The following is a 14572-nucleotide window of genomic DNA, read 5'->3' on the forward strand; positions in this document are numbered from 1 at the left end:
CATCCTGGGGAATCAGTCTGGTGCTTCCCCCTATAGTTGCCGTATTTAGTGGGTGTATATAGGCATGGGTGGCCTATTTGGGCTCTGCAGTTTAGTATGTTATAGGTATGCTCTTAGGCTTTATTTATTTATTTTTTTTTATTTAATCAAATTTAACGTCTATACCGAGCCCTAGGCTATGACAGACAGCGATTCGTGTGGATTAGGCCTGCTTATAGGGGTTGCCCCCTATAAACCGGTGCCTCTACCCCCATTGGATCCATGCTTTCAAGGTATCTTGCACTTTCCTCGCCCCAAGCCACTTATATGCGCAGGACGATTCGGGGGCTTATAGTGGGTGGCAACCACTACCCCCTCCTTATGGCCACTAACGTTTGGGCGTTGCCTACAATAGCGGGCCGCCCCTGCCCGCTATCCTTCCCCCTCTCGCTCTCCCTCATCCAGGGCCTCAATGCCCCAATTATCAGTCTTATAGGCCTGCTCCCAGGCCTGTTGGTTATCCTCTCGCTCCCTAATGGCCCCTATAAACGCCAGCAGCGCTGTAGTGGCCTTTGGGTCCTGGAATAGGCGTGCTTCGGGGCACTGCTCGCTATCCTGCAGGGCCTTTACCCCCGCTTCGGCCAAGCCGGCATATAGTTTTTCCCGCTGGTGGCACCACTGTCGACAGTTTGTAAGAAGGTGTCTTACCGTCTCAGTCCCCCTAGAGCACCCCAAGCAATTAGGGAAGTCTCGGGCCTTAATTCGGTGCAAATAGGCCCCAATTGGTGCGTGGCCAGTCTTGAACTGGTAATATCGCCGCGCTAGGTGCTTGGGGGTGTTCGCCAACATTGGGTCAAGCTTCCATCCCCGGGGGGGATAGTAGGCCTGGCTTGCCCGCTGGGCACGCTTTGCAAGCTTTGCAGCAAGCCAGTTGGCCCTGGCAGCTCTATAAGCTTCGGTACAGGCCCGTTGAGCATGTGCCAGTGAGATGCCCGAGTATTTGCCTGTTCGGGGCTTCCCCGCAGCTTTCTTGGCGGCTTTATCGGCCTCTTCGTTGCCTGGGACCCCCTTATGGCCTGGCACCCAGCATATAGTAACCCTGCGGCCGGTGGCCTGCAGTTCCTTGGCTAGATCATGTGCCCGCAGCGCCAGGGCTTGGCCAGGGCCTGGCTGGGTATGCTGAAGCCTGCCTATAGCGGCTTGAGCATCGAGAAACACCCTAATTGGCCCTCTAAGATTCTCTGCCAGCGCCCACTCTAGGGCTTCGACTACTCCTATTAGTTCTGCATCAAAGACTTCGAAGCCTGCGCCCAGGGGAGCTAGGCGCGACCTCCAGGGGCTAATAAGTGGCTTATAAGCTACCGCAGCGCCTACGCGCTGATCGTCTAACCTGGAACCGTCTGAGTAAAGGTCAGTGTTCCCTATCCCACTTAGGGGGTCTGAGGCTAATTGCATAGCGGTTTCAGGGGAGTCTATCCTGAAATCTAGTGGTATAGACCTATTACTAGGCTCTATTGTACGCTCAAAGCCCTGGGAGGGGTCGGCGGTCAAGGCCTCTCGTAGCCTGCGGGCCAGGCCCATGCCCAGCTTCCAGGGGCCTCGGCGGGTTGGTGTTGCCCAAGCTCGGTCTTCTAGCGGCTGCTCTCCAGGCTGTGCATGGGCGTCTCCCTCCCTAAGCGTTATGGGGAGTATTTCTGCTGCTGGATGCCCCTGGGGAAGTCCTAGGAGTCTCAGGGCATACCGCCGCTGTTTACTATCTAATAGGGCCTCTGCTGGTTCCAAAGCTGCCTCCCTTATAAGCGGTCCTAATGGGGTGGACTTCAGCATGCCTGTGACTGCCCGGGCCTGGTTATTAATTAGGCCCTGCAGTCCTTCTAGGCAGTTCTTTTGCCCATGCCACCAAAGCTCGGCCCCATAAAGCGCCACTGACTGCGCGGTGGCCTTTTGGATTCGCCATGCCAGGCCTGGGGGGAGCCCCTGGGCCTTGCACAGTGCCCGCACTCGTCTTTCAGTATTTTGACCTTTTTGCAGGCGGTACTTATAGTGGGCTTTGAGGGTAAGCTTTGGATCTAGTAAGACCCCTAACCACCGGATGGCTGTTGGGGAGAATGCCACTAAAGCGTCTCCTACCTGCACCCTAGCTTCCTGGACCTGATTTTTATGTTCCCTGCTGGTGGCCCTAGAGAATAGGATGGCCTCTGTCTTTTTAGGGTCGAATTTGACGCTATTTGCCAGTCCCCACTCAGTAGCAGCTTTTGCCGCTGCTTCTAGCTGCCTGCAGATCTCAGAGACCGAGCTTCCCTGGGCTACCAGGCCTATGTCATCGGCATAGGACAGGGCCTTGATCCCTGGCACCTGCTGTTCCATAGCCTGAAACACACCCCGGATATAGATAAGAAAGAGGATTGGGGAGACCGGTGAGCCCTGGGGCAGCCCTGAGTCAATAGGCTGTTCAGGGGCTTTATAACCGTCAATTACGAGGCTGACCCTTCTATTTGTAAGGAAGGATAAGGTCCACCTTATAAGGTCATTATCCAGGCCTGCAGCTTCCATAGCCTCACTAAGCTTATAGGGGTCAACATGGTCGAAGGCCCCCATAATTTACGGATGGCCATAAGCACCCGTTGATCCCGCTTCTCCCCCCCTGGCCAGTACAGCAGATAGCCTGGGTGGGAGAAGTCATAAGCAATATAAGGCTCTTGCAGGCATATAATGCCTATTTGCCGCTCTATCCCCGCTTCTAGAGCCCCTAAGGTTGCGGGGTAGGTACGGCCGCAATTATGTTGAATAATCAACATTAATAGGGGCTGCAGCTCCAGGCGTTGGTGTTGGACACGGGGATGAGTACGGTAGGGGTGATGTCCCTGGGGCATCTTCCATAGCGTCATCGACCTCCCTAAGCTTTGGGGCTTGGGGGGCGTCCTGGGTAGTGGTTGGGGGAGAAGCCTCCTCAGCAACGCCTTCCCATTCAGTCCATTCAGGGGGGGGAGGGGGCATAACGACCTCTACGCCAGGGAAGCGCTTATGGAGTCGCCGGCGGGCCTCCCGAAGCTTGGGGCACCCCGGGGAATCAGCCTGGTGCTTCCCCCCACAGTTGCCGCATTTAGTGGGTGCATGCAGGCATGGGTGGCCTGTTTGGGCCCTGCAGTCTAGCACGTTGCAGGTGTGCTCTTGGGCTTCATGGGCGCCAGCACACACGGTGCAGAGTGGTGGTCGGGTGCCGCAGCCTCTATAAGTTCGGTGGCCAATGCCGCAGCATCGGGTGCAAACGGTGTCTTTACCCACTTCGTGATAGGGGCTGGTAGGGTGCCTGTTGCCCCCGAAGCGTACGCCCCGGGCGAGTAGCCTGCGGGCGTCATCTAGGCCTCCTACTGTTATAACGATAGTAGAGAAACGCTGCTTATTAGTCTGGATAGCCGCTATCGGCTTGATCCAGGTAGGGTTTCTCATTAGGGTGCATGTGCCCCCTAATTCAATTTCTTCCCTGGCTAGGCCTAGCCCTGAGGCGCTATAGCGGGCTACCGGCACCGCATGCACCTTAATCTTGTGCCACTGTTGGTCTGCTTCCACTGAGATGACTGCGGGGTCGACCCGGTGGCAGGCAGCCACCAATAGGTCCTTATAGGCTGGTAATAGCGAGCCTACGGTGCTTCCTTGGTCCAATAGGGCTGAGATAGCCCCTGATTCGGTGTAATTGGCGTCTATTACCCTGGCGAAGTTCGGGAAGCCTGCCTGGGCTAGGCAGCGGTTAAGCTGCAAGATGACATCGGCTTTAGACTTTCTAGGGGCGGTGCGGCCATTTTCACGCCTAAATATAAGCCTGCGGTCTCCCTTGTTGCTTCCGCGAATAGGCTTCAGGCTCCCTGGGTCCATTTGGACTTTTGGGGGCTGGTTCGGGGAGTAAGCCCGTTTTTTTTGTAACGATTTGCCACTCCTGGGCATTGCTGGCCGCTATATCGGCCCACTGGGGGCCTGCTGCGGGCTTCACCCCAGGGGGTGGTTTTGATATCGGGGGTGAGGCTCTGCGTGGCTCTATGGGCTTAGCGGCCCTATTCGGGTTAGCTTGGGGGCCATGGGCGACCTCTGCAAACGTCGTCCCCTGGGATGGCAGAGGCTGTCGTGGGCCCTGGCGGTCGCCCCCTGACGATAGGGGCTTTAGGGGGTGGTTTGGGGCGTTCGGGGAGGCCTGTTGAGCTTCTAGGGTTGAGAAACGGCGCTCCAGAGCGCCCAATTGGCCTGTGAGGCGCTGCTCCATAGCCTCTACCAGAGAGGTCATATAGGCCTTCATAGCGGCCATCTCCGCGTGCAGCGCGCTATTGCTGCTTGCAAAGTGGCCTAATAAGGCCTGTTCCATGTCCTTGTAGGCTGGGCCGATTAGGGCCTTCATGGGGGCTCTTTCTGCCCCGTCAGGGCTGTGTTCCTGTAGTCTCTTCCCTAGAGTTTTAGGTGCTTCCTGGGAGCCTGGCACGCTGCTTAGGGGGGGAAACAACTCCCTAGGGTTGATTTCCAGGCTAGGCAAGAAGCCCTCGCTCTGAGGGACTGTTGCACTTGCCTCGGGGGGCGCTGGTGGTGCTGTCCCCGCTGGGGTGCCTATATAGGCCCCTACGGGGTTCACCAGACCTAGCGCCTGCCCCCCTGGGTCTAGGGGGTGGTTGTCGATATTGGGGAGTCCAGGGGCCATAGCGAAGCCCTGGATGCCTTCCAGTAGCATTGAATTTCAAAAGGTTGATTTTTGATTTTCCCGGCGGGTTTGCTAGGTTGTTAAATTGATTACTTCTTAGGCTTTATAGATGCCAGTATATATGGTGCAGAGTGGTAGTCAGATGCTGCAGCCTCTATAAGTTTAGTGGCCAATGCCGCAGCATCAGGTGTAAATAGTGTCTTTACCTACTTTGTGATAGGGGCTGGTAGGGTGCCTGTTGCCCCTGAAGCGTATGTCCTGGGCGAGTAGCCTGTGGGTGTCATCTAGGCCTCCTACTGTTATAATAATAGTAGAGAAACGCTGCTTATTAGTCTGGATAGCTGCTATTGGCTTGATCTAGATAAGGTTTTTTATTAGAGTGCATGTGTCCCTTAATTCAATTTCTTCTCTGGCTAGGCCTAGTCTTAAGGTGCTATAGTAAATTACTGGCACTGTATGCATCTTAATCTTATGCCACTGTTGGTCTGCTTCTACTGAGATGACTGCGGGGTCGATCTGGTGGCAGATAGCCACTAATAGGTCCTTATAGGCTGGTAATAGCGAGCTTATGGTGCTTCTTTAGTCTAATAGGGCTGAGATAGCCTCTGATTTGGTGTAATTGGTGTTTATTACCCTGGTGAAGTTTGGGAAGCCTGTCTGGGCTAGGCAGCGGTTAAGCTGCAAGATAACATCGGCTTTAGACTTTCTAGGGGCGGTGCGGCCATTTTTATGTCTAAATATAAGCCTGTGGTCTCTCTTGTTGCTTCCGCGAATAGGCTTAATGTGACGTGCCTTTTCCAAAGATATTCGATTCCTATCTAGGGGTGCGATTCTCTAAAACAACAAGCATGGGAAAGGAATCTAACTACCAGGACCTGCGGGAAGGTTTTATCTTGTGTGCTTAGGTAACCAGCTTGACCCCTTATGGCCCCGGGGTGAGGCTATCCCCAGATCTGGCACCGCGGGTTAGGGTTGATGCCCTTCCTGCCTGAGGCCTCCCATCCGGCCACGAGGCCGCTCCTACCCTTGGGGATAGCCTCAGGCTCAGCCGTCACATCACCCCCCCCTTCGGAAACGCTTGCCCTCAAGCGTTGGTTGCCGGTCTGTCATCATCTGCATGCTCTTCAACAAATCGATCCTCCTCCATGGCTTTCATCCACGCATCCAACCGGCGCGGCGGACCTGGCTTCTCGGGGTTGGCATCATGGAACGATTTCAGCGCCAGTGGAGCGTTCGAAAAGTACCCTGCTGGATACCATACTGGATCTGGGTCCCTGCCTAGCCAGCTTACTCGATAGCACAGCTTCTTCCAGCGCATCCGGGAGTCCAGGATCCTGTCGACTTCCCATTCCGAATTTCCGTTGACCTGGAGCTCAGGACATTCCTCCTCCAGTTGACCAGCGAGGGGCTCGGTCGAAGCGGCGCGGCGGAGCTTGTCCGGGGAAAAGATACGGTGCACTCGTACGCCCTGCGGCAAATCCAATTCAAAGGCATGTCCTATCTTACGCAGTATCTTGTATGGCCCTTCGGACTGATGGCCCAGCTTCCTGCCTGGTCGTCCTGTATCCCATCCTTCGTTACTGACGTAGACGTGGTCACCAACTCCGAAGTCTATCTCCCGTCTGCGCTTGTTCGCTTGCCGTTGCTGTCTGCCTTGTGCTTCCGCAATATTATTGCGGGCGTGGTCCCATATGCGCTCTAAACGCTGTACCCATGCTCGGGCTTCCTTCTCGTTCAGTGTGTAGCTTCTAGGCGGCGTTGGTGGCGCCCAATCAAACGACATCCGAGGAGCATAACCTTTTTCTATCTCAAATGGGGACATCCCTGTAGATTCCTGTGGCAGTGACGCAGCTGCAAAGTCGATGATTGGTAGGTACTCCGACCAGTCGTCCATTGCAAAGTTAACATATGGCCGCAGCCGCTGCTGAAGATACTGATTCGCTATCTCTGTTTGTCCATCTGTCTGGGCATGCCGTGCTGTCGACAGCTTTACCTTGATGTGAAGGATTCGGCACGCCTCTCCCCAGAACTCAGAGATGAACTGGCCTCCTCGGTCTGATACAATGCTGTCTGGCAGGCCTGTCCACGGGAAGATATACCGAATCCATAACTTTGCCATGTCTCTAGCTGTCACCCCCTTGTGGCACGGTATGGAGACCGGTCTTTTGGTCAAGCGGTCGACGGTGACAAAAACGTTATCGAATCCCCGTTTGTCCTGGGGCAGCTCCATGAAGTCCATCGACAAATGCTGCCAAGGTCGTACTGGGATAGGTAACGGTTGGAGGAGTCCAGGGGCCCTGTCCCTGCGCGTGTTCGTCCTCTTGCATGTCTTGCAATTGTCCACATACCGGTTCACATCATTGCTCCATGCCTCCCAGTAGAACCGTTCTCGGACTAGCTTCAGCATCTTTGTACGTCCTGGGTGCGCTGTTGCGGGTTGTCGATGTACTTCGTCTAGCAGTCGTGCTCGTAAATCGTCCTTCTTGGGAACATAGAGTCGTTCATTAAAGAAAAGTCGTCCTTCAATCACCCTATGGCTCTCCCCTTTCCCTGAGAGTAAGACTTCGGCACCTTTCTCGGCCACATATTCCTCGTTGGCCGCCAACACCTTGGTGACAATATCATCCTCTGCAGTTAGGGTGACCAGTTCTGCATATGCCATCTCAAGTGCGATCTTATCGTCGATTTTATGCCGCGGCAGTAGCGTTCGGTTCCGGTGGTCGAGGTTTTTCGCCTTTTCATCTTCTCTCCGGGTGAGGGTGTCCGCCAATACATTCGCTTTTCCTGGTCGGTATCTGAGTACAAAGTGGTATTCCTCCAAGAACTCGCACCATCGGGCTTGTCGGGCGTTCAGAGCTTTGGTAGTCATAAAGTACTCAAGAGCCCGGTGATCCGATAGGACATCAAAGGACTCCTGTCCTCTCAGTCCGACCAATTCGGACTTCCATTCCCTCAGAGCCTTTATTACTGCCAGTAGTTCCTTGTCATGGATGTCGTAATTATGCTCGGCTGGGGTCATCGATGCGGAGTAGTACGCGACCGGATGCCATTCCTCATCCTCACACAGTTGAGATAGGACTGCGGCCACTACTCCGTCTGACGCGTCCGTTTCCACGCGGGTTTGGCGATTGGGGTCGTAATGGGCTAGCACCGGGGCTTCCGATAATTTCTTTTTCAGACTTTCAAATGCTTCTTCGCACTCCTTACTCCATATAAATGGAACGTCAGTTCGAGTGAGGTAATGCAATGGCCTTGCAGTTCGGCTGTAGGCCTTTATGAACTTCCGATAGAAGTTGCAGAAACCAAGGAATGACTGTACTCCCAAAACTGTCATTGGCGTCTTCCAGGAAAGGATAACCTCAATCTTTGCTGGGTCGACCTCTATCCCCTCTGAGGTAATGATAAAGCCCAGATACTTGGTCGATGTGACATGGAACTCGCATTTTTTGATACTGGCTTGCAGTCCTGCCTCTCGGAGTCTCTCCAACACCTGTCGCACATGCATCTCATGCTCTAGCTCGTTCTCGCTGTATATCAATAGATCGTCGATGAACGCAATCACGAACTGGTCAAGGTAGTCCATGAAGATATCGTTGATCAGTCGTTGAAACGTCGCTGGTCCATTGGTGAGGCCAAACGGCATTACCTCATACTTAAAAGTGCCATACCGACAACGGAAGGTGGTCAGATCTGTGGAGTCTGGGTGCATTCGGATTCGGTGGAACCCCTGCCTAATGTCCAGCTTAGTGAAGATCTTTGCCTTACTCAAGCGCTCAAAGACTTCCTCGATAAGTGGCAGTGGATATCGGTCCTTTCTGGTCAAAGCGTTCAGCTTGCGGTAATCAACACAGAAGCGGAATCCGCCATCGGCTTTCTTGGCCATGAGGATTGGAGACGCGAATGGTGCATTGCTAGGGACGATAAATCCTTTATCCAGATTATCAATAATATAGTCTCGGGCTGCTTGGAGCTGTTCCTCTGACATTCGATATAAAGGACTATAACCCAACTCTAGGTCCTGATTCAACTCGATCTTGTGGTCATACTTCTGGTGAACTGGCAACTCGTCTGAGCGGATCTTCGAGAAGACGTCGGCGAACTCGCGATACTGATCCGGCAGCTGCTGCTTGATCTCCTCGCTTTCAGTCGACTTGGCCGTTCTTTCCTTCTCAGTTTCCAGCGCCTGCTCTATCTCGCAAAGACTAGTCATGAAGACATCTGTAGTCTTGCTTTTCACACAACGATGGAATCCGGCAGCTCCGATGATTGCTATGTCCATTCCATACGTCCTTCTTTCTGAGCGTTGGCGATGTGGGTTTCTCGTCGGACTGACAACTGGTGACGCTTCCTTGGTACTGCCAAAGGGTCCTGTGGCGTTCTCTGATCGTAAGGCTTTCTCCATTTTCTGCAGTTCCATCCTTGATTGCGTCCTTTGCGTTCTTCCTGTAACTGCAGGCGCTTTCCTTTGGGGTTCTGGTTGTAGGAGTGGGACAGGTTCTTCCATCAACCGATCTCGGCGCTCCATATCAGCTTGGTGCTCGAGATTGACTGGTCCATTTCTCCTTAGTATTGTCTTTGGCATGCGGATGAACTGCTCTCTCTCCATTTGATCTTTGAGAGACACATCCTCCGGCCATAAAAGGCGACGGTTTCTGCAATCCACCAACACATTGTACTTCTCCAGCCACATACGACCCAAAATGACATCGTGACGGCCTAGTCGCACTAAGAGAAAGGGTAGATGCCGCTGCATCCGGCCATCAACAACCAGTGTTAAGATCATGAGGTGCGTGACCGGTTCCACTGTCTTCCCATCATACCCTCTCACCCCACAGGGTTCAGAAACGGGTACTGTGTATGTCTGAAAGTGTCGTGCAAGCTTCTCCGCTAAAAATACATCTAAAAAGGCAAATCCGTTGGCTCCAGTATCGGCCAAAGCTTTGGTGCAAATTGAATATCCATTCTTAGCTAGCTGAATAGATACAGTCATGCTATCCTTCTCTCTCCCCATCAGCTGTGAGAGATCCAAAGCTTCGTTGTCCGTACTTGATGCGCCTAAGAAGGAGACTTCTCCTAGGCGTGGGCGTTTTCCGACTCCTTGCCTGCGTCATCCTCCAAGGCCTTCAGATCCGGAGCCTTCTTCTTGAGGGGGCACTTGTCAGCACGGTGACCGCTCAGTTTGCAATTGAAGCACTTGTCCTCGCTCATTAGCTTCTTCTTTTCTTCCCAGGAGAGCTGCGGTTGAGGGGCTTCATTCTTCGGCTTCGATCCTCCGGAGGTATTCGACTGGTGGCCTCCCTGGCTGTGGCCTTTGCTGCTCCCAATCCCACGGCTGCGGGCGCGTCGTTCCCCTTCAGCGATCTGCTCGAGGCGGTTGGCAGTAGTGTGGCATCCTTGTACAAAGGTCTGGTACGACACCATTGGGTCGGTGCTTTCCTTGATCATGGCGCGCTGCATGTCGAACGAGAGTTTGTGGTAGAGTTCCTCCTTCCATTCTGATAGGGCGAGGCCAGCTTCCTGGGCAAGAAGCGTGAATTTCGACAAAAAGATCTGAAACTTCGAATCTCTCATTGCTAGGCGACGGAGTTCCATCTTCGCATTGATCACGCGGTTCTCGTCCATGTAGATTGTTCTCAGATGCTCGAAGATGTCACCGACATCCTGGTAACGTTGTGCTGAGTCCTTCCGGAATCGTGGGAGCAAGTGGTTGGCCGCTTCTCCCTTACACATCCCCTTCACGTACGCCATACGGGCCAGGGCTGTTGGGTAATGGTCGGCGTTGGCTTCCAACTTGTTCTCGACGTCGATCTCCCATGATTCGTACTTGGGATCGATTCCATCCGATAGCAGCTGGCCATCTGGCAGCTTGGTGGTCTTCTTCTTGTGGTCTCCCCCGGCTGGAGAGGTATTGGCGATTGCGGCATCACGCTCCGTGATCAGTTCGGACATGGCCTGGCGATGGTCGGCCAGGTTGCTCTTGAGGTTCTGAATCTCCTCTCTCATAGAGTCGATTTCCTCTGTGTCGTTGTTGCTAGACTCAGCGAGAGCCTCTTCTAGTCGTTTCTCCTGCATGGAGAGGTGTTGGAATAAACCTTCAAACAGGCCTCCAGGGTCGCTTCTGCAAAGCTCAAGGAATTCATCCTTATTGAGTGGTCCCTCAGGAACATCTCCAAGCTTCAGTTCTTCGAGGTTAACGGTCAAGCGGCGACTGGGCTCTCCCACATCGTCGTTGCTGGCGCTCTCGCCATGCTGACGTCCGTCAGCGGTACTTGGTCTTGCCATCGTGCTGGCTCACAAGATTTCCAGGTTTCGAATGAAGGTAAATGAAGGTTCAGGGTCAGAGCGCTGACAAGGCGTTTGTCGTGGCTGTACGGACCGTGCTGAACACAAAGAGGTTGAGATAAAGAAAAGTCTACCCCCGACCAGAGCGCTGACTGCAGCTGAGTGCTGGCTGTGCTAGTCGTGAGAAAGACAAAGATAAAGTGTAGCGATGCTTGTTGTAATGTGACGTGCCTTTTCCAAAGATATTCGATTCCTATCTAGGGGTGCGATTCTCTAAAACAACAAGCATGGGAAAGGAATCTAACTACCAGGACCTGCGGGAAGGTTTTATCTTGTGTGCTTAGGTAACCAGCTTGACCCCTTATGGCCCCGGGGTGAGGCTATCCCCAGATCTGGCACCGCGGGTTAGGGTTGATGCCCTTCCTGCCTGAGGCCTCCCATCCGGCCACGAGGCCGCTCCTACCCTTGGGGATAGCCTCAGGCTCAGCCGTCACATTTAGGCTCCCTGGGTCCATTTGGACTTTTGGGGGCTGGTTCGGGGAGTAAGCCTGTTTTTTTGTAATGATTTGCCACTCCTGGGCATTGCTAGCCGCTATATCGGCCCACTGGGGGCCTGCTGCGGGCTTCACCCCAGGGGGTGGTTTTGATATCGGGGGTGAGGCTCTGCGTGGCTCTATGGGCTTAGCGGCCCTATTCGGGTTAGCTTGGGGGCCATGGGTGACCTCTGCAAACGTCGTCCCCTGGGATGGCAGAGGCTGTCGTGGGCCCTGGCGGTCGCCCCCTGACGATAGGGGCTTTAGGGGGTGGTTTGGGGCGTTCGGGGAGGCCTGTTGAGCTTCTAGGGTTGAGAAACGGCGCTCTAGAGTGCCTAATTGGCCTGTGAGGCGCTGCTTTATAGCCTCTATCAGAGAGGTTATATAGGCCTTTATAGTGGCCATCTCCGCGTGTAATATGCTATTGCTGCTTGCAAAGTGGCCTAATAAGGCCTGTTCTATGTCTTTGTAGGCTGGGCCGATTAGGGCCTTTATGGGGGCTCTTTCTGTCCCGTCAGGGCTGTGTTCCTGTAGTTTCTTCTCTAGAGTTTTAGGTGCTTCCTGGGAGCCTGGCACGCTGCTTAGGGGGGGAAACAACTCCCTAGGGTTGATTTCTAGGCTAGGCAAGAAGTCCTCGCTCTGAGGGACTGTTGCACTTGCCTCGGGGGGCGTTGGTGGTGCTGTCCCCGCTGGGGTGCCTATATAGGCCCCTACGGGGTTCACCAGACCTAGCGCCTGCCCCCCTGGGTCTAGGGGGTGGTTGTCGATATTGGGGAGTCCAGGGGCCATAGCGAAGCCCTGGATGCCTTCCAGTAGCATTGAATTTCAAAAGGTTGATTTTTGATTTTCCCGGCGGGTTCTACTATAATAAAAAGTATAAAGATATCAATACGTTATATAGAAAGCTGATTAAATAATAATCTAAGTAAGCTTTATTAGAGATAATTTAGCTATTTATAAATTTTAAATATTTTAGAGATAAGCTTAAATAATTATATAGAACTATTAATAAAGAATTAGTTGTTATCTATAAAATATAAAATATTTAATAAATTAAGTTTATTAGAGAATATATATTGATATCTTTAGATATCTAATAATCTAAAGTATAGTGATTAAAGATATTAAGATTAATTCTATAAAGATTTTAAAGAAAGTATTAAGAATATAATTATAATAATATAGTCTTAATTAGAAATATTCTATAATATAATAGAAGTAGTATTCTATATTAATTTATAATAATATAATAGATAACTTAAAAAAAAAATAGTTATTAAAAAAGATACTAGTTAAATATTTTTTAATCTAGATACTCTTAGTATAATAAAAATAGAGATATTAAAATATAATTTAATGTTATTATTATTAAAAAAAAAAGAAAAAAGAAAAAAAGAAAGAATATACTATAAATGTAAAAAAAAAGATTATTTTATAAAATAATATAGATAAAACTTAAGTAATAAAAAGACTAAAATTTAATAGAAAAGATTATAATAATTATAAAAAATCTATAAATATCTAAAGATAGTACTATTAAGGATAATAATAATTAAAAAGAATTATTAGATAAGAAATAATATTAAAGAATTATTAAAAAAGGATTTATAAGAATCTTTATAGAAAAAGAATTTTATTCTAAGTTATTAGAAGAATATTTATAATAGAGTTTTAAGAAAGAACTAGTTTAGAAAGAATATTTTAGATAAGATATTAATATTAGAATAAAAGAACTTTATAAAAAAGATTAGTATTTATAGAATACTGATAATTTTTTATTATATTAAAGCATTCTAGAAGGTATAATAGTACAGAATAATAAAGATTAGATAAATTATGAAAATCTAGATTAAGAAAGCAATATAGTCAATAGACTTGATAAAATAAGAAAAGAAATTTATAAAATATTAAAATATAATTATAAGAAAAAGTAAAAAGAAGTTAGTAAATATAATTGTTAGTTATTAAGAATAGTATATTTAGAGTTATTTAAAGTATTATAAGTGGATATATAATAAATATTTAATATATAAAAAAGATAATATAGAAACAGCAGAAGAATATAAATAATTATTATAGTTAAAAAGAATAAGTCTATATAATAAGATTTAAGAATATATTTAGAATTATATATATAAATATTACCTAAGCTATAAAGAAAATATTTATATTAAAATAGACTAGATATTATATTTTAATCTAAATTATAAAAGATATTAGAGAATTAAGAATTAATAGAGATAGATTTTAATAATATTAAAAATCTTGTATATATTGTACTTTAAATATTTATTAAACTATAATTAATATAACTATATAAAGACTGAAATTAAATATTTATTTTATTATAACCTTGTTAGTATATAATATAAATTAGTAGAATGTTTATAATATAAAGAAGTCTATATAGAAATAAAAGAATAGTAGAAAGTCTATTTTAGAAGTATTTAATAATATAAAAAGTAATATTGATAATAGTACTACTAGATTTCTGTTATTATAAAGTACTATAGAAATTTGATAATATTAGAAATAATAATTAATAAATATAAAGCTAGAATCCTAGTAGATTTAAGAGTAACTAGAAATTATATTAACTAGAAATTTGTGAAATAATATAATTTGTTATTTAAGCAGACTAATAAGTAGATAAAGGTTGTTAGAGTTAATAGAGAAATTATTATTAAAGAATATAAATAGAAAATTGATAATATTATAATTAGATTAAATAATTATTATATAAAAATTATTTTTAATATTATATCTCTTAACTTAAAATACTATAATATAATTATAGAAATAAATTGATTAAAGTAGTTTAATTTAATTATTGATTAGAAATAAAAGAAAATTATTATTAAGGAAGAAGAATTTAAAATATATAAATTACTTAAAATAATTATCTAAACTAATAAAAAAATAGATTATAGAATAAAACTAAAGCTAAAAGATTTATATAAAAAAGAACTTATAAAAGTTATGAAGAAGTTATTAAAAAAATATTATAATTATATTAAATTATTTATAAAAAAAAAATACTAAATTTTAATATATTTATCAGAATATGAAATAATAATTAAATTAAAGCCTAAGGCTT

The 14572-nt window shown here is 47.8% G+C and overlaps 4 protein-coding genes across 4 annotated transcripts; all 4 read right to left on the reverse strand.

Moving 5' to 3' along the window:
• Nucleotides 1-411: 411 nt before the first annotated feature.
• On the reverse strand, nucleotides 412-2577 carry TRUGW13939_03538 (uncharacterized protein; the record flags this gene model as incomplete). The annotated part of the gene is made up of 1 exon (XM_035486718.1): nucleotides 412-2577. The coding sequence occupies one exon, from the start codon at nucleotides 2575-2577 to the stop codon at nucleotides 412-414; it is 2166 nt and encodes a 721-aa protein (XP_035342611.1).
• A 1210-nt stretch (nucleotides 2578-3787) lies between these two features.
• TRUGW13939_03539 (uncharacterized protein) lies at nucleotides 3788-4690 on the reverse strand (the record flags this gene model as incomplete). Its single annotated transcript, XM_035486719.1, has 1 exon — nucleotides 3788-4690. One exon carries the CDS (start codon nucleotides 4688-4690, stop codon nucleotides 3788-3790), a length of 903 nt encoding a protein of 300 aa, XP_035342612.1.
• A 4203-nt stretch (nucleotides 4691-8893) lies between these two features.
• TRUGW13939_03540 (uncharacterized protein) lies at nucleotides 8894-10942 on the reverse strand (the record flags this gene model as incomplete). The annotated part of the gene is made up of 3 exons (XM_035486720.1): nucleotides 8894-8929; nucleotides 8994-9651; nucleotides 9855-10942. 3 exons carry the CDS (start codon nucleotides 10940-10942, stop codon nucleotides 8894-8896), a joined length of 1782 nt encoding a protein of 593 aa, XP_035342613.1.
• Nucleotides 10943-11322: 380 nt separating this feature from the next.
• TRUGW13939_03541 (uncharacterized protein) lies at nucleotides 11323-12294 on the reverse strand (the record flags this gene model as incomplete). The annotated part of the gene is made up of 1 exon (XM_035486721.1): nucleotides 11323-12294. One exon carries the CDS (start codon nucleotides 12292-12294, stop codon nucleotides 11323-11325), a length of 972 nt encoding a protein of 323 aa, XP_035342614.1.
• Nucleotides 12295-14572: the final 2278 nt, after the last annotated feature.

This window comes from Talaromyces rugulosus, chromosome II, assembly GCF_013368755.1.
Source record: "Talaromyces rugulosus chromosome II, complete sequence".
Taxonomy (NCBI): Eukaryota; Fungi; Ascomycota; class Eurotiomycetes; order Eurotiales; family Trichocomaceae; genus Talaromyces; species Talaromyces rugulosus.